Source organism: Ranitomeya variabilis, chromosome 4 (assembly GCF_051348905.1).
Source record: "Ranitomeya variabilis isolate aRanVar5 chromosome 4, aRanVar5.hap1, whole genome shotgun sequence".
NCBI classification, from domain to species: Eukaryota; Metazoa; Chordata; class Amphibia; order Anura; family Dendrobatidae; genus Ranitomeya; species Ranitomeya variabilis.
The window spans coordinates 225,333,276-225,359,356 of NC_135235.1; the positions used below are offsets into that span (position 1 = coordinate 225,333,276).

General features: G+C 40.4%; 1 protein-coding gene across 2 annotated transcripts; it reads left to right on the top strand.

Annotated features, from left to right (window-relative positions):
- The first annotated feature begins 1,178 nt into the window (after positions 1–1,178).
- Positions 1,179–26,081, top strand: LOC143768700 (B-cell receptor CD22-like). 2 transcript variants are annotated; one of them, XM_077257343.1, is made up of 11 exons: positions 1,179–1,246; positions 7,525–7,614; positions 7,694–8,053; positions 9,098–9,388; positions 11,809–12,072; positions 16,212–16,454; positions 16,585–16,675; positions 18,388–18,454; positions 20,645–20,721; positions 22,242–22,296; positions 23,508–26,081. In XM_077257343.1, exons 2-11 carry the CDS (start codon positions 7,545–7,547, stop codon positions 23,628–23,630), a joined length of 1,641 nt encoding a protein of 546 aa, XP_077113458.1. In that variant the 5' UTR covers positions 1,179–1,246; positions 7,525–7,544; the 3' UTR covers positions 23,631–26,081. The 2 variants fall into 2 exon arrangements, with proteins under 2 accessions (XP_077113458.1, XP_077113459.1); XM_077257344.1 differs by lacking the exon at positions 1,179–1,246 and adding an exon at positions 6,284–6,348.

A 26,081-nucleotide genomic window follows, 5' to 3' on the forward strand; every position in this document is an offset into this window, starting at 1 on the left:
CTGTTGATGGCATTCCCACCTGACAGTGGGATCACAATGGAAGAACAAGGAGGAGGAGGAAGTCGTCAATGCAGCTGGGGCACCGGCAGCACTTCGAAAGGCATGGTTAGCTTGGCCGAAATGTGGCTAAACATTCTCAGCATGCCACACCATCTGGCAACATTATCTGATACGGTCCGCATTAGCAGGAGGCAGTGTTACAACGTGATGGAAGCTAACCTGTCCTCACGTGTCCATGTACTAACTGATGGGTCTACCCCATTTAACTTCTCGGTCTCCAAATTGGACACATGGCAAGACCTTGCCCTTTATGCCTTGGAGGTGCTGGCCTGCCCTGCAACAAGTGTACTGTCGGAACACGCGTTCAGCATGGCAGGGGATGTGATCACAGACATCTGCCTGTCCATAGCCAATGTGAGGAAACTAACATTCCTGAAAATGAACCAGGTGTGGATCCCACAGGACCTGTCCTTACCCTTGGCTGAAAAGAGAAGTGTACCAGAAGCACCCAGCCATTGTTAGATTATATTTGCCATTCTTTTAATTTTTGGGCCTCCCCAAATAAAAAAAATCAAAAATCAAAAGAAAAACAACAAAAAAATCTAAAAATAAAAAATCACAAAAACAGTCTTGGCTACCTAATCCTCCTCCTAATTACACCTACATCGCCACATCCACCTAAATTGTCCTGCTACTACCCCTATTTTTTTTTTGCAGTACCCCAGCTCTTACTATGACCATGTTACAGCCATTCAAAAGCACAGAAGTACAGGTCCCCATTGACTTTTATTCGGTTTCGGTTTGTGGTCAAGTTCGGAGTCGACTTGAGATGCCGAACCGTACTTTCAGCCCGACAAAGGCGAACATCCACAGGTCCGCTCATCCGTACCAGTAACATAAATGTCACACATCTTAACTCTTGAGTTTAGAACATAGAGTTAAACTCTTTTTGGATGACTAAATTATCATTATAAGCTGCCTTGTTCTGCAAACTCTGAACATTAATGTGTGAAGGAGGTAAACCAAAAAGGTACGATGTCCTCAGATCTGAAAAGTTGAGGTCAATAGAAGAATCTCATTACTCCATATGATAAATTCACCAACTACAGTAACATAAAAAGTGTGAGATATTGTCAGGAAGTAACTAACACAATTCACTTCCCCAAATGACTAGTAGAGAACTTTCTTGGTTGTGTTTTGCCTCGTTCTGCTGCTTTCTGAGATGTTGCTGTAAAAGATCCAGCATGTAAGTAATTATCGGATATAATTAATCTTAATGCATTAAAATCAGTGCTATCCACCAGCTGCATCCCCCTCCTCTCCCCTCTTTTATTTTCCATATTATAGTTTTGTCTTTGGGTTAATTTGGTTTTTGAAAATTTACTTTTCAGCAAAAGGGGAACTGGAGACTGTTCTAAGATATTATACAAACATATATATGTTCCTATTCCTGATTTATGCAGAAAATAAAAATAAAAATTATGTATCATATACCAACATGATTGCGGCTGTGTGCTACAATGTAGTGTAGTGTATGCTATTGGAATATGTTCCCTTCAAAAGGATCCATTGCCAATATCCATGTGTCGTAGATCACCAATCCAGCATTCAGCAGACTAAGTCAATAGATGTAGACATCTGAATATTTGTTAGTTTTGACATTTGTTTTATCTGTAGATAAGCTTGAATACTGAAGTAGCAGCATGATATCTTACTGGATGCAAACATCGCTAAATGAGGTGTATGGATTCTCCTTGTGGCCAACAGCACCCAACATTAACACTCACAATGCTGATTGTGGTGGTGCTACGTAAAGCTACCAATGGTTTCTCTGAAAACTTCAACATAAAAAATTCAAAACTTAAGGAAATGCTAAACTTTGCTGGAAGTAGCACTGTAACACAATATGTAAGGCTGGAAAAGCACAAACGTTGAGCCTGTTCTACTTCAATGTTATCAAAAAGACCACTCAAAGCAAATATTAGTGGAATCCTAGAAACAACCAAAAAAAAAACCAAAACACAACAAGGATCCCTAAAATGTAACCTTTATTGATTATAAAAGCTAAAATCAGTTTGCTCCAATATAAGAGACAATAATGTTACAAGAAAAAATATTCAAAAAATTAAAAACTAACTTACCCTATCAGGTGTCCTAATTACTGCTCCCTACCTGACAGCGGAGGTTGGCACCCTAAGTTTCTGTGGTAGGCGCCCCCACTCCTCGACGGCTGGCCCTAATAGCCCTACTTACACCCTATATTCCCTAATTGAGACCTACTCGTTCTCAGAAAAAATGAAATGAATATAAAAAATCAAAAAAATGCACAAATGAACTAGAAAAAAGCAAAAAATTGAACTCAGCAAAAAAACAAAATTGTTTTTATCATATTAGACGGAAAGGTCCCTAATAGGGCATAGCAAAACACAATTAATGGATAGCAATGCCAATATCTTGTTTAAATGAAAAATATCAGTGTCTCGTTTATCCAACAAATATACAAGCGGGCCACTTCATCTCGCACTGCTCCGTATAGTCATGTATATCACGGGTTTTCAAACAATCAAATAACACCCAAAAAGATATAATGTCCTTAATAGGACTGCAGCCCACAAAAACAGAAACATCCCCGCAGGGGACCACCAGAGCAGATTGAGCAGTCAAAAAATATTAATCACATTCCTCAGTATAATACTGTAGCATATGCTTCTACTCATCTGCATCCCAGAAACGTTGTGGGTCCTGTAGTCATCCATCTCCGCTGGTCTCCTGCCGGGATATTCTCCCTAGATTTCCCGACGCGTTTCCCCCTTGTGAAAATCCTGGGGGTTCATCAGGGGACATGGAACAATGCCACAAAAAAGATAGAGATGCAGGAGCGTCTTCCATACCGTTGCCCTGTTATATACCGGTCAGATTCCTCCACGTGGGGATAGACCACGCCCTCTCGTCGCGCACCTGGAAGTGTGTCATTGGAACGCACAAGCGCCGCCAGGCGCCTGATATGACGTTCCCCGAGGGAAACACCCTCAATGGATACCTCTGCGCCTGCGTGTAGTCACGTACAAAAGTGCGTCACTGGAACGCCACGTGGAGGAAGCTGACCGGTATATAACACGGCAACGGTATGGAAGACGCTCCTGCATCTCTATCTTTTTTGTGGCATTGTTCCATGTCCCCTGATGAACCCCCAGGATTTTCACGGGGGGGAAACGCGTCGGGAAATCTAGGGAGAATATCCCGGCAGGAGACCAGCGGAGATGGATGACTACAGGACCCACAACGTTTCTGGGATGCAGATGAGTAGAAGCATATGCTACAGTATTATACTGAGGAATGTGATTAATATTTTTTGACTGCTCAATCTGCTCTGGTGGTCCCCTGCGGGGATGTTTCTGTTTTTGTGGGCTGCAGTCCTATTAAGGACATTATATCTTTTTGGGTGTTATTTGATTGTTTGAAAACCCGTGATATACATGACTATATGGAGCAGTGCGAGATGAAGTGGCCCGCTTGTATATTTGTTGGATAAACGAGACACTGATATTTTTCATTTAAACAAGATATTGGCATTGTTATCCATTAATTGTGTTTTGCTATGCCCTATTAGGGACCTTTCCGTCTAATATGATAAAAACAATTTTGTTTTTTTGCTGAGTTCAATTTTTTGCTTTTTTCTAGTTCATTTGTGCATTTTTTTGATTTTTTATATTCATTTCATTTTTTCTGAGAACGAGTAGGTCTCAATTAGGGAATATAGGGTGTAAGTAGGGCTATTAGGGCCAGCCGTCGAGGAGTGGGGGCGCCTACTGCAAAAACTTAGGGTGCCAACCTCCGCTGTCAGGTAGGGAGCAGTAATTAGGACACCTGATAGGGTAAGTTAGTTTTTAATTTTTTGAATATTTTTTCTTGTAACATTATTGTCTCTTATATTGGAGCAAACTGATTTTAGCTTTTATAATCAATAAAGGTTACATTTTAGGGATCCTTGTTGTGTTTTGGTCTACTTCAATGTTTCATAGTTTTTAAGGTTGAAGGTAGACTTATGTCCATTGAGTTCAGCCATGTTGGCCAAGAAGAAGGAAAAACCCCATGGGGCAGACATTAATAGCTCCATATTAGGGGAAAAATTCCTTTCTGATTCCACACACAGGAATCAGACTTGTTCCCTGGATCAATGTAACATTACACTTTTCAAGAAAATCATCCAGAACCTTCTTGAATTTTAGCAATGAATCAACCATTACAACATCATTTTGTCATGGTTTTACCCTCAATGTGTGCGGGATACATTTACTGTCTGCTCAGCCATCCAATCTGTAACAGGGGCGTGCTAAGCTGTCAGTGTGTTGATTGACAGCTCGACTATCCAGTCTGAGACTGGAAGGCGCTGGTTGTCTCCAAGTGTTAATTATAGCAGGTGATTGCCATGCTACTTAACTGAGCTGTTTCTCCAAGACCTCTACCAGACATACAATCAGCTAAGTGTGGTTTGTTTCCTCTGTGCTTTAATTTCTGTATATTAATCTTTTATTGCTTGACCTTGGCATTGTTCTGACCATCCATCTGTTTAACCCCTTCTGCTCTGATCTGCTATACTCCTGGTATTCTGACCTTGGAATGTTACCTGACTATGCTTTTGTCTCTTCCCTTTGTTTATGACATACCCTCCTGGCTTCTGACCTTGGACTCCTTGACCATTTTGACTCACAGATTGGCCATGAAAAGTAGCTAGCGTCACACATTTGGAAGAGAATTTCATAGTTTTAGTGCTCCTGTACGTGTGATCAAACCTTCTTTCCTATAGTATTCTAGATGTGGCCACACTAGTGACGCGTATAGAGGCAAAACTATGTTCTCATCATCAGCATCTCTGCCTCTATATGTTGATCCAGGAGAAAGCAATAAATGACACAAAGTGCTCCCCTCCTCCATATATAAAAACACAAGATTACACTTTCCAATTACTTATTTGTAATATTATTATTAGACTCACACTTGGACTGTTTAGCGCGATTTTGGGTTGTGGTCCCCCTGTGCTGTGAACCGATGAAATTCTGGAGAGGAGTGACTAAGTGCCTTCTCAAGACTGACCGCGGATGCATGTCAACTGACAGTGCCGCGATCCGAGGAGAGCCCAGGGAGGCATGACCAGGTGATACACCAGGTTGACTGACCTCGGTCACACGGCAACTAAGCCCTCAATGAGATATGAAGGTGCTAGTGGACAAGACTGCTATACAGGCAGGCAGTTATCAGTTGAGGCTGGAGGGACAGAAACAGTTTCAGGACTGGGCAGGTATGATTGGATTGCAGAAACGGGTAGGACCTAATTCAGACTGGACTGTGAAGAAACCACAGATGCTGTCAAGCAGGAAACTGCAGAAGCGGACAGGCAAGACGGAGTATACAGGGTCAGGGTTACACAGGATGCATACAAGGATAGGGATGGACAAGACATACTGGGACAAGTTCAAACAGGGTACTTCCAATGAACTAGGAAGTGTACTCACTAAAAACTAATGTTGGGCAGCGAAAACAGGTCAGAGATAATGACTCGTTCAAACACTGCAGTTTCAGAGATAGGAACAGGTTCAAATGCTGCAGGTTTTAGATATAGGAACAGGTTCAGACAATGAAAGTTTTAGTGCCAAGAACAGGTTCAGACTGCAAGTTTTATGGATAGGAACAGGTTCAGACACTGCAGGTTTTAGGGATAAGAATAGGTTCAGACACTGCAGGTTGTAGGGATAGGAACAGGTTCAGACACAACATGTTCATGGAAAGATCAAGACTTAGATACAAATAGGATCAGTGATTGGTCCTAATTCAGACAGTTACGAAATAAATGTTCTGGGTTCAGGCCTGGATATTCAACCCCAAGGGTGGCAGGAACAGGCAGGTTCCTGGCAACTCAGCAGTAACACAAACACACTGAAAGAGAATGTTGCTCAGGCACCCTCCATAAGGTGAAGGTGATTTAAGTACCAAGTACTTCTCAGCAATAGGCTGGGGAAACATTAGGAGCGCATTCACTGTCTGTTTAAGAATCAGCAAGCGCAGGCTCGGCCACCCTAAGCATGTAGGAAGTATTCACAGCAAGCAGAGGATACAGAGCTTACAGCACACAGCAAGCAGAGGAAAAATAACTCACTACACGTCCTGGGGATGGTGAGTATGTCAGTGTCCCTGCATGGTGTGGGATGGAAAGCCATCCAGGGATGCAGGCAGTGTTGTTACAATTGCGATCATAATTTTTTCTTATTCCCCATATTTTGCAGGGCATCTATCCATAAAGGGCAACCAGACATTACAGAACTGTCAAATAACTTCTCTTAAACTCCCAGGGTATGTTCCTACGATGCATTTTTTTCTGGACAAAAAAAATGAGAGGTGGCAAAAAAAAACACTGCCTACATCACACTCATTTTTGCAGTGTTTTTTTTTTAACTTCATTTGAAAGGGTAGAAACATTGAAAAAGTTAACACACTGCAGATTTTAAAAAAATGCCCAGCAGATCAAAATACAGTACACAAGCAGATCCCCCTCACATCATGTAAATTAGATTTTAGTCATGTAAAATGTTTTTTATATGGAAAATAGCACATAAAATGATGTAAAAACACCACATGAGAATGTACCATTATCTTGCCCCTATGTTTTTTTCTATAAGAATTATTATGTCTATCAGGACAAAGCGAGGCCACACCCACTTGTCAGGCCCTGGTCGAGAGTAACTATTATGCATACATATCCTCCAGTCTTGGGTCAGAAACTGGTGAATCTCCATAGAGCATAGCGCATTCGCTGGAGGGATTCATAAGTCTGCAGTCACACAGAGTGACTGCAGACTTATCGATTTGGACCAGACAATCCCTTTAAAAACATTATGTAACTAATAACCCCAATGAAGTATTTAGCATAAAAGTGAACATTTAGTTGTGTTCCCAAAAATATCTACATTTTATTAGTTAAAACCTCTTACTCAGTTGCTGCAGATTTTATATATAGTTTTTTTCAATATGTGTTAGTTGCTCTGTGCTCCCAGTCTTGTGCTCTGATCTTGTTGCTCGAGCTTGGATTTGTCTTGACCATCCGTTTGCCTAGCCCTTTTTTTGTGATCCGCTACTTTCTTGGACTTTTGAACTCGGACGGTTTCCTGACTATGCTTTCATCTCACCCCTCTGTCTATGACATACTCTTTTAGCTGTTGACCTCGGACCTCTTCACTACCCAACTTCATGGCTTATCTTCCAGTAGTGACTAGCCTCTCATTGTTTATAAAAACGTTTAGAAAAAATCTCATAGAGTGCATGGAGATGTGACTCCCATTGTTTGAAGTATGGAAAGATTACCAACTTGTACCTATCAAGATAGTAAAATTTATGTTGTGGAAACGTCAAGATGGCCACCATTCACAGAAGCTGTAGTATGTACAGTATGGTTCAGCTCCGGTGTCATCTTTATCATACAGTATTTGTGTTTTCTGATCTCTTGTTTAGTGTTTTTTTGTTATTTCTCAGGTCTGGAAGGAGATAGTTCTATGATTAGAATTGCAGACTCTTGTAGAATGGCTGGTGTAAAGCAGATGTTTCTTCTCATCGTCTTTCAAGGTAACATGATCTCAATATTCAGATGCAGTTTGGATGAAACCTTGTGACTCTGACCTCATGTTCTGCTCGTTGTTTCCAGGCTTCTATTTGGGTTCTGTATGTGAGCGATGGACGTTCCCTGAGAGAATTACTGCTCTAATTGGCTCCTGTGTGGAGATTCCTTGTACTTATCCTGCCACGAATACAAGAACGTCCGGCACTGTATGGTACTTATATTATGACTGGAGCTACCCAGAGATCCTAAACACCAGGGACTCATCTTCAGTAAAGAAGGAATATAAAGATCGGACTTCACTAGTTCCAGGTGATAACAGCTGCACCCTGCGGATAGATAATGTGATGAAAGAAGATGAAAATGAATATTATCCGGGGACCACAAGAGAGAAAAAAGCTAATGCATACAGCAAACAATCTATCAAAGTGAAACTCAATGTTAGAGGTAAATATTAACTAAATTTTTCCCATTGATTTATTCTTTTTGTACAGAACAGTATTGAAAACTGAAGAATAACTGTGTAGTCGATGATACGACTATAATGACGTCTCCGTGTCTCTTACCACTTTGCAACATTTTGAATACGTTAGTACGACGTAAGGAACAGACTGAAGGGAAATTGTCCAAAGGATGAAATTTGTTTGCACATGAACCCATAATTCTCCATAGAAGCCTGAAGTCGATTTATTTGTACATTACACAAGTGGTGTAAAAGACATCATTATTATGAATCCATTAAATAATGCAAATTATTTTAAATGAGCTTCACTTTATCTCTAAAGATTTCCTGACTTATATACTCACCACGATATATATAGATTGGACAAGAGTAGGAACATTACCCAAAAGATCAACTGCAAGTAACTAGTGCAAAAGCTACAAGAACAAACATAACTCTCATTCTGGCAATGTAACCCCTTAGATAGAATCTGTAGCATTTACACGTTAGAAATGAGGGAAAGGTTCCACTCATGAATCGGATGGGTTATGCTGTTTTATGCACATTGCTAGAATTGCTGTTTTGCATTCATCATTCCTTAAAAAATGGAAGAAAATGTGATAAAAAAAATTGTTCATAGCCCAAAATGGTTCAAATGAAAATAATAAATGATTCTTCAAAAATGTAACGTATAAGTTAATGACTTCAAAATAAGGTGGCACATATAAAAATAGTAGTAAAACACAATAAAACTGTATAAATTTAGTATCATTTTACCTATATTGACCCAAAGAGTAAAGGTACAATACTCAATTACTTACACCACACAGTAAACATCGTAAAAATGAAATGTTGCTCTTTTTTTCACACGATCACAAAAATAAAAGTATTTTAATCCCTTATCCCAAAATTGAAGAAATATAAAGTACAACTAATCTCGCAAAACCCCCCACAATAATAGCAAAAAACAAACCCTCATTGTTGATGAATCCGCCAACAAATTAATCTGTTTGTATTGTGATGTAAAATTTTATAATACAATTTTTCAGATTCTCCGGAAGATATTCATCTTTCCATGTCTCAAGCTATAAAAGAAGGAGAAACCACGACTATACAATGTTCTGCAGATCACACGTGTTGCTCCAGTCCTCCTTCTATACAATGGAACAAGCCGGGTCAGATTAAGAAGCAATCAATGAAAATGTCTGACAGATCCTGGAGAGAAGAATCGGAACTTTCCTATACTCCTTCATATGTGGATGATGGGACTACTATCCAGTGCACGGCTACATATCCTAATGGACAAAAAACTGTGAAATCATCGACTATGAGCGTCAGCTGTACGTATTATAAGAGGCATGTATAGTAACTCTTGTAGTTTATCTTTGTGCCAGCAGGGGTGTGGTTATGGTTCTCTCTTTTTGGAGTGTTCATTTTTGTATAGTTTTCCTCGAGTAGGTGTTTAAAGGGCCACTGTCACCCCCCTCCAGCCGTTATAAACTAAAAGAGCCACCTTGTGCAGCAGTAATGCTGCATTCTAGCAAGGTGGCTCTTTTAGTTTTTGGTTCAAGTATTCCCAAAATAAAGCGTTTTTAAACTTAGCCAAAATACCGGTCTTTAGACAGGGAGGTGGGTCCTCACTCCCCAGCTTCAACCGCTACTCTGCCGTCACTCCAATCTTCAGGCGATTTCGGCACCGCCCCCTCAGCGCTGTTTATACTTCAAAACCGGCGCCTGCGCTGTGTACTACTGTGCTGCGCAGGCGCAGAGAGCTTTGGCCATCTGACGTCAAAGCCAGGCTTGCAGACTGGTGATAATTGCATTACCTGCATTGGCAATAATTCCATCACCTGTGCAATGCTAAGGAAATCCTGAAGACATGACCTGTTGGTGGCTCTTGAGGACCGGAGTTGGGGAACATTGCTCTACAATGAGAAATATTCCTCCTTCGACACCTAGTTACAGGCCTCTCACTTGGCCAAATCAAACTCCTACTTAGCAGGGATGAGGGGCAAACTTTCCAAAACACAGAACTGCAAATGGAATGTCTAGTTTGGTTTTGTATCCAAAGTCATGTGACAAGGTTCTTTAAAGGGTCAACATTAACTTTTAGAATTGCTACATCTGATAGCTGGTGCTAGAGTTCAAGCCTTCTTCTCTGAAGAGACTTTTGCCTACTCTCATTTGTCTGGCTTCAAACCCTTAAGCCTGTGCTGTGTTGTCAACTTCTCTGTCTGCTAAGCCACAGCAGATTTTCTCCACGTGTTTAGTTTCTATTATTCTTGCTTTTTAGCGTAACATGTGTTTTCATTTACTCATTTGTCTGCCCTACCACCTCTCAGGTGCGACTTTATAAACTTTTCCCTGCTGGTTATTGTCTCATTTGGTTGTACAGCCATACTGCTATAGTTTAAACCAATCAGTGAAAAACCAACAAAAGACCAGTTAGGGTTTATCTGTTTGCTGTTTATTTTCCTTACCCTTCACCTACCATCTTTTTCTTTTTAGGAAGTTGGGGGCATATTCTATCCTTAATTTTGTATTTCATGGCTTGTTTTTACTCACTCTGGAATCTGTTTCTGTTTCAGCACAATTTCCCTTCTATAGGTGATTTACACTCTTCTCTCCCTATCGGTTCTTTAGGAAGAATGTGAAGTCCTCGACGGCCTTTCAGGCAGCATAGATCCGAGTAGCCATCATCTAGTCTATGGTTACGACTATTTCTGAGCACTCCCGCGTCTAGATGTGCAGCAGATAAGCCCATCTAGGCAATTGAGTTCCCTTTGGAATCCTCATCCCATTCTTTTACCTTGACATTGCATAATCTCTTCTCACATGAACCCTAACATGATACTCCCATTGCACAGTGGCAATGTGATAAAGACCCTGTTGGGGTCAAAACATCATGTAACCTTGTCGTATAATTCCCAGCACCTTTGCCTCTTTACGTACAGTACAGACCAAAAGTTTGGAAACACATTCTCATTTAAAGATTTTTCTGTATTTTCATGACTATGAAAATTGTACATTCACACTGAAGGCATCAAAACTATGAATTATCACATGTGGAATTATATACTTAACAAAAAAGTGTGAAACAACTGAAAATATGTCTTATAATCTTTAAATGAGAAGGTGTGTCCAAACTTTTGGTCCGTACTGTATGTCTGCATTCACAAATAAATTGATTGCATCACTTGGAGTAAGAGTCTGCGGCGAATTCCTTCAGCTTTGATCTTAGGGGTAGAACACCCCGTTTTAGCAACACCTCGGCAACACGACTGAGTGCACGTCAATCATCCGATACATAGTGGGGTAGAGATAACCTTAAAGGGGTTTTCATCCCTTCCCTTACCTTAAGATATGACTCCAATTTTCAAAACAACAGCAACAAAAATAAAATAGCACATATTGATTTATCCATTACCTTCTTCGATTTTGCTTTGCTGGCTCTGTCCACCACGGCTTTTCTTTTCTCTTCCCTTCTGGCGTGGTCAGAACTTGACTACTGGAGCCAATTGTACCTGCAATTGGTGATGTGCCAACCACGTAAGAAGAGGAGAAAGGAAAGAGCAAGGAGGGATCAGTAGGTAACTATATTATCCTCTTCTTTTTTTCTTTAGCATCCCAGACCGTACTTTCAAGTAAAAGAAAGGTGTTAAATACCACTTCAATAAAGACACTATACATAATATTTCCAAGTTTTTTTTATCTGTAGGATTAAAAAAAGTCACGAAACAACTGTAATTTATTATTACAGATTCCCCTCAAAATGTGACTGTCACAATTATTGGAAACGATGAATTAATGGAAGGAAGCAATGTGACGTTACAATGTACGAGCTCCTCCAAACCTGACGTACACATATATGAATGGTATAAAGGGAAAAATAAAACCAAATTACCATATAACGGAAGAAAGCTTGGAATAATAAATGTGACCCGGGACATGGAGCCTTATTCTTGCGCTGCTATAAATCATGTGGGTAGAGGAGAATCAGCCCTGATGGAGATACCTGTACAATGTAAGTGCAAATAGGAGGAACATACAGAACAAGTGTATAAGTTATTTAATTCTAAATATTTAAGTTATGGTATAAAGTTGTAAAAAGTCTTCTGGACCTAAAGATGTAGTAATAGTAGGAATTGTATAATTTAACCATTTCCAATCTTTTCCCAAAGACTGAAGGAAATGTATGGAGCATTTTTAGGAATTCAGTCTGCTCCATGTGCTGTGGATGTTGGTTCTGAAATACAAATTACATATGTGGAGACATGAGGGTCAGTGGGTGCGCTCGTCCTCTGGCCTGTCTGTCAGTCAATAGGCCACATGGGTCAAGACTCATAACACCGAAAGCCTTTACTCCTTCCCTGTGGGCAGAGAACTACTCAAACAACACAATGTGAAGGTACCACAGTCCCCCAACAGTTAACAGCATATAGTACATTCCCATCAAAGACACAAGATAGGTCAAGTCACAGTCTCACACTTCCGCTGGCTCAACAGGGATTAGATCCTTCATGACTTCAGGGTCTCCAGGGCCAACTACCCCAACCAGTAGCACCCTGCTTTTGGTGGGCTCCCACTGAGAGAAGGTAGTGGCAAGCTTAGGAAGCTGACTGACCACAGTGAAGTATGTCTCCAGATGACTGGATTTTCACAACCTGTGTTATCCAAATGAATTTTTGGGCTCAGTGTAGGGCAGTGAAGCAGTACTGTATTCTACCAGCTGGACCAAGGTCCCTAGGCTGTTGTCCCACATTATCACCCTGGTGACAGGAGAAGGCTCTTTTTATATCCCTCAGCTGGCATTTCAGGACATTGTGTCAAACAAGATTGGGTGGAAATAATCATGGCTGTGCCCTCATTGTTAGCTAGTTCAATTAGACTGCACAATTGTCCTTCAAATGATGCAGACTAGTACACCGAAGAGGGCTGATGCAATCTGTAATCAGCAGGCATTTTGCATATTAGCAGACAAAAAGGGACATCGGACAGTCTCACGCGAAGCAATGACTCATGACCCTTGATATACTGAAGAAAGTAATAGCTCATCTAGCATAATTAAGAATTGTTCACCCCTAGCACAACTGGCCAGATTTTTTGCATTGACGCTAAGTCATCAAAATATTTACCTGCAATTGCTAGGATTGTAGATTACACTGATCTTGGCAATTTTACAGATTAGATACCTCTACATGGTTTGCATGTCTGTAAATGAAAAACAACACATTGCAATATTGTGGTACATTCTTCACTACACATAATCAAGTGACTGCATGTTTTCTGACACTAAAAAACACAAGAAAAAGAATTGCATGTTTCGTAGAACTAAAGAAAAAGATGAAAGTTAAAGTTAAATACCTTTTCAATAATATTAAAAAAGCACAAAATGGAAAAGTTTAAATCAATCACTACAATCCTATATCACATAAATACAGTAGAAACATAAAGAACTGTTATCCTATCCCCCAAAAAAGTCTAAACTTTTAAAGTATCACTTTATAAATCCTACTCTGTAAAAATAGATGAGACAGAGTTGCATCTTTTTTTGCTAATATTGCTTCATAAAAAGGTTAGAGAAAGTGTTAAAACACGTTATACAGTATGTACCGTATTTTCCGGCGTATAAGACGACTGGGCGTATAAGACGACCCCCCAACTTTACCAGTTAAAAAATAAAATCTTCTTAAAAGTTGGGGGTCTTCTTATACACCGTATGTCGTCTTATAGGGCCGGTGAATATGTGCCTTTTGGGGGGGGGGGGAGTGATCCTGATGAGGACGAGGGGGCATCTCACAGGAAAGTGAGTATCCCCCATTACCTTATCATAGCGCTGCAGCGTGGGGTCTCTGTACTGGGAGCGGCGGCTGCTGTGCTGTGGCGGCTCCTCTTCTGCAGTGTGGGGCCTCTGGTGCTGTGGGGCAGTGGCGGCGGCGTATCTTCATGCAGTCGGGGCTCCTCCGGCATCTCAGCCTGGAAGCCCCGCCGGCAACTCCATCGGTACAATGCGGTCAGGTGGCCTCCGGGAAAATGGCCGCTGCTCAGATTCAGATCTCGTCCCGAGATCTCGGGAGACGAGATCTGAATCTGAGCAGCGGCCATTTTCCCGGAGGCAGCTCAATAGGTGCGATGCGGTGGCCCGGCCGCTGGGGGCTGTGCATGCTCAGATTCAGATCTCGTCCCGAAATCTCGGGACACGAGATCTGAATCTAAGCAGCGGCCATTTTCCCGGAGGCCAGCGCATTACACCGATGGAGTTGCCGGCGGGGCTTCTAGGCTTTGAGATGCCGGAGGAGCCCCGACTGCATGAAGATACGCCACCGCCGCCACCGCCCCACAGCACCAGAGGCCCCACACTGCAGAAGAGGAGCCGCCACAGCACAGCACAGCAGCCGCCGCTCCCAGCACAGAGACCCCACGCTGCAGCGCTATGATAAGGTAATGGGGGATACTCACTTTCCTGTGAGACGCCCCCTCGTCGTCATCAGGATCACTCCCCCCCCCCCCCACCCACCATATACACCCGGCGTACAAGGCGATTCCCGGCGTACAAGACGACCCCCGACTTTTAAGAAGATTTTCAGGGGTTAAAAAGTCGTCTTGTACGCCGGAAAATACGGTACTTTAAAATGTAAAATTTGAGATGCAAAAACAAGATGTTACAAGGCTAGACAGAAGAAAGTATAGCTTTCAAAATATAACTAAATTAAATTTGTTAAAGTTTTTTTTAATTTGTAAAAGTAGTAAAATTTAAAAAAAGATAAAGATTAACTAAAGTTTTTACTCGATTTTTAACAAAGGGAATGGTAATTCTTGAAATATTGTACTTGGGTTAATATTGTTTTTTTATTCTGAAAAGTGATGCGGAGAAGGACGTTCCGTACACCGCATCTAAGTAAACTAGCGTTCAGATCTCCCATCATTGGAGTTTTAGAGAGAGTGGAGTCGGCCCACAGTGCTCTCTTAGTCCCTTGTATAAAAGAGAATGTGCTAAAAATTTAGTTACTCTTTAACAAGCAATTTTCATTGCATTGGGAATTCTATATTAGAGAATTGCAAACAGTAATGATTTTTTTCCCTTTTTAGCCAAGTTATTTGCCAATACATGATATGGTAAATTTAAACATTTTGGTGTTCTTTTATATACTTTGTTTCCTCCGTTCTGTAGATGCAACCTCAGGAGTTCACATCATGTATACTTTTTTTCTTTCCTTCTGTCGTCACCACATAATGTGGAACATTTTGAGACGTTGGGCCTGTTCCAAATTAAATTGTAAATTTCAAATACGTGCATAGAAGAGCCACCATAATACACTGAGCATCAAAGCAGATCTCTCTTTATTCCATACCTTGGTCAGGGGTTTTATAGGTTATCAGTATTCATGCATTGATTGTAAAAATATAATTGGTTCATCTTACCTCTAAATATGTGCTGGCATTAGCATATATACTTCTAATTGGCTAAGTTAACACTGTTGACACCCAGCTTGTGGTCTAGGTGTCCTCCTAGCCACTAAGTCTCCTTTCTCTCTTTTTCCTGTTTTTTCTAAGTCATTTACACAAAGACATTCCTTAGCCCCCTTTTCTGATCATGGACTCCATCTCGGAAGGAAAGAAATACACTTACAAAGAAACTAAGATGAAGTCAGGATATACAGTATAAAATATAAATCCTGCTCTCATGCTTCTGTAGATGCAGCCTCAGGAGTTCACATTCACATCATATATAATATTTTTCTTCCCTTTTGTAGATGCAGCCTCAGGAGTTCACATCATATATATTTTTTCCCTTCCTTCTTTGGATACAGCCTCCGGAGTTAACATTATATGTACTTTTTTCCTTCCTTCTGTAGATGTAGCCTCTGGAGTTCACATCATATATACTTTGTTCCTCCCTTCTGTAGATGCAGCCTCAGGAGTTCACATCATATATTTTGTTTCCCTCCCTTCTGTAGATGCAGCCTCAGGAGTTCAAATCATATATATTTTTTTCCTCCCTTCTGTAGATGCAGCCTCAGGAGTTCACATCATATATACTTTTTTTCTCCCTTCTGTAGATGCAGCCTCAGGAGTTCACATTATATATACTTTTTTTTCTCCATTCTGTAGATGCTGCCTCAGGAGTTCACATCATATATACTTTTTTTCTCCCTTCTGTAGATGCAGCCTCAGGAGTTCATATCACCATGAAAACTGAAGCTGATTTTACTGAATTGATCTGTAGCTTCCTAAGCAGCCAACCTGATGTAACTCACTACACTTGGATGAAGGATGGATCTATATTACAGAATCATATGGGGAAGAATCTGATTGTGGACAATAATGAAGAGAACTCTGGGCAATATTCATGTATCGCTCACAACAGTCCCGGGAACTCCTCCTCCTCTGAGATCTACATACAACGTTAGTGATGATGAGAGTCACAGTACTACATAATTATTGTAGTACAGATGAAAGTAATCATTATATACAAAGGGTAGAAGGAGCTGCCGAAGATTCATCATCTAATGACTTTGTTTCTGTTTTCTTGCAGGCGATGCCGTGAGTTTACCTCTCATTTTACGCACAACTATTGGGGTTTTCTTTCTGCTGCTTTTCGTGTTGGTCATTTATTTTTGTATAAGGTAATTAAAGAGAGGTGATGAAAGGGAAAGATTTATTTACCAGAAGGGGTAAACATATTAAATATCTGTTGCCCAAATGGTAGTTCAGCTGTCAATCTCCCCTGACTCCCCCATACACGAGAACACTCACCTGGGTCTGTCGCTATTGTGTTCTCTGTGATGGAGCCACTGCTAGACTCCTCAGTTAGTGATTGACCTCCATGCTGGACAAAAGAGTTGACCACTAAAAGTAAACAAACTGGAATTTTTCTTCCCCAACATCATATATGAGTGGAGAGTTGGTCGTCCCATGCACAGCAAATGGTTGAAGTTTATGAGTTCAGACAACTTTTATTTGCTGAGTATAGGGGACTTAAAGTGGTTATCCAGTACTAGGACAACCCCTTCTTGATCAAAATGTTTACCCTCCATAAAATAAAAAAGCATATACTCATTTCCCATGCCGACACTGTTCCCACGGTGTCGGCAGACACAGTCCCGGGGCTCCCGTGCATTTATTATGGCACATGATGCCGTCATACAATGAGAGCTGGCATCACTGTACTCGCCTTCAGCCAAATCCAACATGTAGAGGAACTTTGCCAACACCACGGGAATGGCGCCAGCATGGGAGGTGAGTATAAGCTTTATTTTTTCATTGAGGCCAAGTGTGGGGTATTACAAGAAGTTGTCCAAGTAGTGGACAATGGCTGGTCAAACACAATAAATCTTTCATGGCTCCTTACACATGGATTCTATGTTTAACCATTGTAAGTGGAAAAAGGGAATGATATGCTCCTAAATCTTTAAAAACAAAGTGATGGACAATGTAATTCAAAAGTTCAGTTTTTATCTCTTTTAAAGTATGCAAACAAGGTAAAGTTAGGAGGGCTCACAGACATTTTAGATGATCAATTGGTCCCTCTGAAAACAGTGGATTTGACAGCAAATATGTATGGTCAGCTTAAAGAGGTTGTCCACTACTTTAACATTATTGACCTTTCCTTAAGATATACGATACGATACGATACACTTTATGTCACCAATGTCTCATCAGTGGGGTTACAAAACCCTACAGCCAAGCTGATCAGCTGTCTTAGGTGCCGGCGGCATCTGGAACTACTCAGTTATGGAGCTGCTTTGCTTTACTGATAGTGGCCATGGATGAATGCTGCACACCTGCCCCTTGTTGATTTGAATAGGAGGCAGATTTGTAGTACCCAGCCACAGATGCTATCAGTAGATGGAGAACCTTTGTAATTGAGCAGTTCCATCTGCCACCAGTACGTGGAAAAGCTGATCAGCGGGACTGTAGGGTGTTACACCCCCACCAATCAGACATTGATGATTTGTCCTGAATAGGGGGCAGATTTACAGTACCCAGCTGCAGCCACTATCTGTAGTTGGAGAAGCTCCGTAACTGAACAGTTCAAGCTGCTGATGGCAACAAGAGCAGCTGATTGGTGGAGTTACAGCTCCACGATAAGACATTGATGACATAACCTAAGGATTGGTCAATGTTAAAGTAGTGGACAACCTCTTTAAGATTTTTTGCACTATCTATCTATCTATCTATCTATCTATCTATCTATCTATCTATCTATCTATCTATCTATCTATCTATCTATCTATGTATCTATCTATCCATCAAGCTAATAGATCTCCATTTTGCAAGCACTGTATCATTTTATTTTGAATATAATTGTAATTTTAGAATTTTATTATTTTAACAGGAAAATCTACAAGTCTTCTTTTCAAACTTCCCCAAAACACACAACACCTGGAGGGATGCTCCACTACGTGAGTGTTTTCTATTAGGCGGTCTGGTATTTATGTTGCAGAATTATATGGTAGACTTAGTGATGAGCGAGCATTAAAAGCTTAGATACTTGTTATTCAAACCAAGCAATTCCTAATGCGCAGATGCTCTTTTCCAGTAACGAGTATAATGGGAGATAATGGGAAAGCCAAGCATTTTTCCAGGAGACCCTGGGGGGCAGTGGAAATTTTGAAATGGATGGAAAGTGTTGAATGTAAGGAAAACAGCATGGGGAAGTCTGCTGGAAACATCTCTGACTCCCAGATCGCTGCTGAGAACAATGATGTCACAGTTTTACTCACTTTAAGGACTGACAATAAAACATTTAAAATCATAGAGAAATTGGCATTTACAAGAAAACAAAATGTCAAGAAACAATTATTCTTGTATGATTATTTGTATATAAGGCAAAATTTCAAAAGGATTTAAAAATAATTCTGTTCAAATTATCATGTAGTGGCACTGCTAGACTCATGGAGGCTATGTACTAAGTGCAAAGGCTGCCAAAAATTAAAAGCAGGGTCATCCATACAGCATTGAAGGTAACAACTCAAGGGCCTCATTCAAATATTGTGACCAAAGTGTAGCTGTGGTACACCTACACTCATAAAAGCTCTGCACAGTGCAAGGCCAGAAATTACAAATAGGGTCATCCATACACCCTTGAAGGCACCAAATGTAGTGCCTCATTCAAATAATGAGAAAGTGTAGTTGTGGTACTTCTACACTCATAAATGCTCTGCACACATGGCAAAACCAGAAAAATATTATAAGGAGGGTTATCCATAGGCCCTTAAAGGCACCATCTGCTGCGCCTTATTCAAATATTAAGAAAGCATAGTTTGGTACTTCTACACTCATAAAGACACTGTGTGGGAATTTGTTTAACATATGTTCCACAATGGCTGTCTGGTATAGCACCATTTTAGCAGACCTCTCTACCTCAAGAAGGAGATATGTAATATTCTACTTGAAGCATGGGTCTGGCAGGGTGAACAACCACTACTCTTTTTTGGACAAAATGAATATAACGAATATTAGTCGGCCATATGTGAAGCCAAACTCTTCCCTGTGTCCACCATGATGACAATATTCTATCTCCTCCTCCCGCTTTTCTATGTCATTCCCATTCTCAGCCCATCCACGAAGGAGAGATGGGACAAAGCTTGTGTGGGTACTAGCCTCTGTTGCAATAGCAACTAGTTCCTATTTCTCCTCCTGCTCAGCCTCCACCTCCTCATTATTACCCAATCCGCACTGATCAGATGAGATAAGACTGGGTTGGATAGCAACTCCCTGTCTCATGTCCTCCTCCATCTCTTCCTGGTCCGCATGCAAAGCTTCATGTTTAATTGTGAGTACCAACTGATTAAGTAGGAGCACAAGTGGATTTGTTGCTCTGATTATGGCACAGTCACCACTCACCACCTTTGTGGAATCCTCAAAATCTTTGAGAACTGCACGTCCATGTCCACTGTTAAGTTGTTATGTGAGGAGGCTGACCAGAATACAGATGGGCATGTAAGAGCTAGCATTCGGCAACTGGCCTCTGCTGCTCACAAAGCCTTGCCAGCATGTGCACTGGGATGTTCCAGCATGTGGTCATGTCATATACCAGTCAGTGAGCAGGCACTTGCATGCACTGCTGCACCAGAGCCACAGATGTGGCAGCTGTAGCGGACTTGCAGAAGTAGGTGCTGATATTGCATACCTTGACCAGAAGCTCGGGCAAATCTGAGCAGGTCTGGACAATTGCTCTATCACTCCAATCAGAACTGTCCCTGAGGTGTGCCAAACGTGGCACCTCCTGTCCTTTTATAACCTCTGATAAGGTAATGTGGCCAGCCATTAACAGTAATGCCACTATCAGGATGGCTATGACATTACAGTGACTGGCAGATGATCTCCATATGTTTGTTGGCTGTGTAACAGGCTCCAAACATGTGAGGAGGGGATTCGAGCATTAAATCTGAGCATCAGTCAATGCTCAGCGAGTGCCGAACAAATCCGAGGACCCACATACTAGAGTGATATACGAGTATCACTGAGCACGTTCGCTCATCACTAAGTAGACTAAATGTTTCATTATATAATATCATCATAGAATATATGGTACTATTATTAATGTGTTCTTACAGACATGTCTTCAAATGTTTTATGTTTATCTTTAGAATACAAGTGGGAAAGAAAATCTGTACGGAAATATCGACAATGATCAGAACGTGCAATCAGATTCCATGAGGTCAATGTAAGTTCCTTAGGTTCCTCAGTTATAACACCAGTGTGACTGTATTTATTAGGCTTATGTGGCACTCCTATAAGGTGCTCAAGTAGGATTCCACCACATATACAAGAAGAAAATAGAACTTGGCATTCCTTTTCAATGCTGAAACAATATATTTATTTCACAAATAGAGAAAACAGAAGGATCCACATAAAAAAAGCATTGACGTTTCCGCCTAATTGGCCTTCCTCAGAAGTTGTGGTGAATCAACGGTGAATAATAAATGCTGTTGTCATGTCATGATCCAGGCAGGGGTTTGTTTCATGTTATTTTTTCCCCAGTCTGGTCGTGCTGGGGTTAACCTTCTCTGCCTTGTTTTGGCTTTGGTGTGGCTATTTCAGTCTGCTGTGCCTGCAGACCTATGTCAGTGGTAGTTCATGCTCCCAGGCTAGAGTGGCTGACCCCTTGTCTTGTCCTCTGCCCGTTTACTCTGTTCCCGTGACTCCCCTCTTGTCTTAGTGTTCGCTCCCCATTCTTGGACCTCTTGGTATGTGACGCGGTTTGCTTTCTGACCTGATTGACTGTTTCTCATCTCTGTTATCTCTGCTCTCATCTGGCTCTGACTTCTGGCTTGTATTTGACCACGTGTATTGCTGTGACCTCTGGTACTTGTCCTGACTGTTTCTGACTTGGCCCGTCTGACCACTCTTTCGTCACCAGGTGGTGCTTGTGCTGCTGCTCAGTGGTGTTACGCTGTTTGTGCAACCTCTCTTCCCTCACCAGCATCCCCTGGTGGAGGTTGCGCTATACTGCACTGCAGCAGCATTACAACTGTATACTGTAAAGGTGGTGAAGCATACAGTAGAAATTAGACAGACCGTGCTGCAGAGAAAAGCATAACTGTGCCGAGGAAGCACTGAGGAAGCCCACGCAAAATGCGCGTTGGGGCCGTGTGTGCAACACCACAGGATTACCATGGGTAACAGCAACTACTTCTTGTGATGCTTATGCTGCTATTGTCAATGGACACATGTTTGAACATTATGACTCTATGTGAGATTGTATACATGCAAGAATGGAGTAAATCAACTCATCACTCATCATACTTGCATTAACATTACCGCACGAGCCTTATTTATTTCTTCTGGACTGACCTGCTCCCCCTATTTGCACTATACCTGTGGTGTTGTACTTGATTTTTCTTGTTGCACCTGATTCTTTGTTTCAAATAGCTGTTTGTTTACAAGGTTTTTTAATTGTTCATGTGCCATTTATGTATTTAGTCAAATAAAAACACTTCTTTTGTACTTTTCTGTTGAATTGATTTACTCCAATCTTGCATGTATACAATCTGGTGGGAGCATTTCAATGGCTATTGCCTTTGGTGGTCCGGTTGCATAGGCCTAGGACTGTCCTAAAGATTTTGTATTATACTGAGTTTAATGTAATGCCTATTCTTTTAGTTTATTATATTGCAAAGTATAACATCTATTATATTGTAAGTTCTGATGTAAAAAATAATCTAATTTTTTTTGCTATTCTAGGTCCTCAGTAGAGGTGAATGTTAATGAAAATTATGTTATTTACAGCAATAGTAATGTAAGTGTTGCCTTAGAGAATTAGCTAATTATTCATCTGTACAGAATAACTCATCATCACTGGTGTATCTCCTTCTTATCGCCACTATAGTAGTATCAGAAAATGTCACTGCGGTATTAGAACCTGAGCGTAAAATAAGGTGAATTAGGCATCGCCTCACTTTTACCACCTACCAGAATTTTTAGCTACAGTAAATCTAACCTATAGGCCATCAGCATCCTCACTCTTACTTTTATGTTACAGGTTGCAACTCTCTTCCATCTACTGACATGCCCTAAAGTAGCCAATATAGAGTGTTAATGGGAATGAGGTTAAGAATTTTATTTTAGGCCTCTCTCTCGATTTCCACTGATGCCACCGTCATCTTTTCGTTGTGTCTTGTTTTTCTTGTGATTTGGTTTGTTTCTTGGCAACATCTACCAGAACTCCACCACCTGGTTCGTCTTTGACTTTGTCTGTCCACCAGCACTCCACAACTTGGCTTGTCTCCTGATGACCTTTGTCCACCAGTGTTCCACAACTTAGCTTGTCTTTGACTACGTCTGTCTATTATTCCTGCATAACTTGGCTTGTCTTTGACTATGTCTGTCCACCATTCCTACATAACTCAGCTTGTATTTTGAGTTCTGATGTCATCTGCTCAACAGTGCTCCACAATTTGGCTTGTCTTTGGCTATGTCCATCTTCCAATGCTCCATACCTTGGATTGCCTTTGACTACATCTGTCCACCATCGCTCCACAACTTGGTTTGTCTTTGACAACATATGTTCACCCATGCTCCACAATTTTTCTTGTCATTGACTACGACTATCCAACAGTACTTCATAGCTTGGCATGTCTTCTGGTGACATCTGTCAACCAGTGCTCCACAGCTTGGTGAATTTGGCTGCTGTTTTTGTTCTTCTTTTCCAGAATATGTTTTCCTAAGCACGGTGGCCTGTGAGAAAATTAACTCAGAAAAAATTATAGAGTGATGGCACATTCAGTTTTTATTAAAAAAAAATCTGATGTAATGTCAATTTCCTGTCCAAATATGAGCAATTTGCCGAATTTGAATTGAGTCAAATTTGTTTATCACTACTCTATGAGCATCTTTGGGCCTGGAATGTAATGTCCCAAAATATAGGCATATGTGGAAATCCATCTAACCATCTTTAACCTCTGAGTGGACACTTCTCATTGTGATCTGTTTGTTAATATTTTTTCACAGGTCCTGCCGGCAAAGCATGAAGTTGAATATTCTGATATTTCCCATGTTCAACATGATCAGATAACTTCCACTTCCAGAGTCAGCCATGAACACAATGTGGACTATGCCACTTTGAAACATTAAAAATATGGTTTATCTTATGATGTGGGAATAACATGACCAAATTATAAATCAATTTGACCAAAAAGGTTAATATTTAGTGCACAAAGTGCACTTGGATCTACTACACCGAGAATCTTGATGAAAGAATCCAACATCCACTCTACAAAATGCAAAACACTATGGTATTTCTAACTTGTCAAAGATGATAATATATTCAATTATCCATCTCTTAATGTTAAAAAACAAATGCATTAATAGGATAATATGAATCATCTTGGGTCATGACGAGCTGAATGGACCCATAGTGAGGTAAGTATAGACTGCCATTGGTTCATAATTTGTCTCTATTTCTGATTTTATGACAAGGTGAGAATGCAAAGCAGAAGACATGATGTGCTTCATCATCTGTTGTATTATCCAGAGATCTTCTGTTGAAAACAATGAATCAAAAACTATGGACCATAAGAGTCACAGAGAATGCCTGTGGCTCCATAATGTGGATCTGTGGAGGCTCATGATACCACCATATGGTATCCTTGCACATTGCTATGCCATCTTCATAACAAAATGCTTTGAAAACAACATCAAAGTATATTTAAACAAATTAGTGTTGGGGATTCATATATATATTTAATATACTCACTTCATAGCAATGCAAATTTGTGACTCTGAAGTTCTTCCAGAGAACTGGTGAAATCAGCTTTTTCTACCAAGTAGAGATGGGCGGACTGCTGGATGTCCTGGTTCAGCAGGTTAGGCCCAACAGTTAAAAAAAGTTTGGGTTTGGGTACCAGAATAGTATCCAGACTCGGAACCCATTGACTTGAATGGGGGGACCGAACATCCAGTGTTCGTGATCGCCGGTAAAATCATTACCGCCAGTCAGACAGCCTCCTTTCCCATGCTGTCAAATGACAGCATGAACCTGGAGGTGAAAAGTTTACCTCCGGTCGCTAGCATCAGCTGATGGGACTACTACTCCCATCAGCTGCCACTAATAACAGTGAGAGCAGGCGGCAGCTGATGGGAGTGTTCATCAGCCAGAGCCTGCACTAAAAATAATTAATTATTTTTGATAACCAGCTAGGCAAAAACTGACAGCTGTCAACGTTAGCTAGGCTGGCTATCAAAAGTAGAGGAGACCCCACGCTGTTTTTTAAAATTATTTAAATATATTTTTTAAATAATAATTTTGGACTACCAGCCTTGCTATAGCAGACAGCTGGGGGTTGGTATTCTCAAGCTGGTAAGGGGCTATGGATATTTCCCCCTCAGCCTAAAAATAGCAGCCTACAGTTGAGTATAACTGTGTGTTATTTTTAAATAAAAAAGGAAAAGTGTGTTTTGTTTTTAGTTCAAATAAAGGACTTTATACTGACTGAATGTCGCATATGAGACATGAAATACATTGGATGTACGATCAGAAGACTGAAAAACGAATTGCTGAACGTATCGCCAATATCAAGAGTAACAAAAGCACCTACTATGGTGCGGTAAAACATTTTTCTTTAATTCATCAAGGAGACTTATCTAGTTTTTCCTTTTTTGGGATCAAGAAAGTTACTTATTCCATCCATGGGGGCAACTGGCAAAAGAAATTAAACTTGCGTGAAGCATACTGGATTCTGCAATTGGATACTAAGTATCGAAAAGGCATGAATTATAAGAATGAACATTATCAGCTGATTGTCTCGCTGGCATTAAAGTCTATATACTAGAAAATTCCTTACCCATACAACTATGATATATCTACACCATTTTACATTCACTTTCTTTTGCTACTTTTTTTTCTTGCAGTCAGTAAGTTGCAATATACCATTGATGTCGCACATCAGGTCTGCATTAATTAACTAATTATAATGTTTCCACCCATCTCTCGTGTTTTGTTCTCATTGTATATATATATGCACCTAGGAATAAATTTCCTCTCTGCAGTGGGGCTCTCAGTGTGGCAGCTGCACAGTTTCAGTTTGCTATTAACCCCACATCTGCAAGTTATTCACATATGTTTACATGATTGGTTTCCATTAATGATAAGTGCTGCCAAATTTTTGTTTTATTTGTTTTTTATTGGCAGCAAAATAATTTAAATAATTAAGTGCAGCCCAAACTTTTTTTTAAACTTGGGTTGTTTAGTTTTCTTTGCGTTATTTGTAGTTTGATGACATAAACCAATAAATGTTAAATGAAATACAAAAAAACAAATATATATAAAAAACTAATACATCTATCAACAGCTTATTAAATATCAGTTATACAAACATGATAACATGAATAAACATGATAACTGGTGCTATTTGGTATACTGTATTTGTGACTACTCACTTTTACTACAGAATATTTCCACAATACTTTTTTTTCTTCTTTTTATATATTTTTTTACATGACATTTTGCTAAAATTGCCTATAGTGTATTACTGGAAGGATTTGGGAACCACAATAAATAATGAATTAAAGAAGACTTGTCATATA

Bases quoted from the DNA above. Each gene is read 5' to 3' on its own strand.
- LOC143768700 (XM_077257343.1), top strand. From the start codon at position 7,545: ATGATTAGAATTGCAGACTCTTGTAGAATGGCTGGTGTAAAGCAGATG. The intron at 7,615-7,693 runs GTAACATGATCT...CGTTGTTTCCAG, and splicing joins TCTTCTCATCGTCTTTCAAG to GCTTCTATTTGGGTTCTGTA. The intron at 8,054-9,097 runs GTAAATATTAAC...ACAATTTTTCAG, and splicing joins AGTGAAACTCAATGTTAGAG to ATTCTCCGGAAGATATTCAT.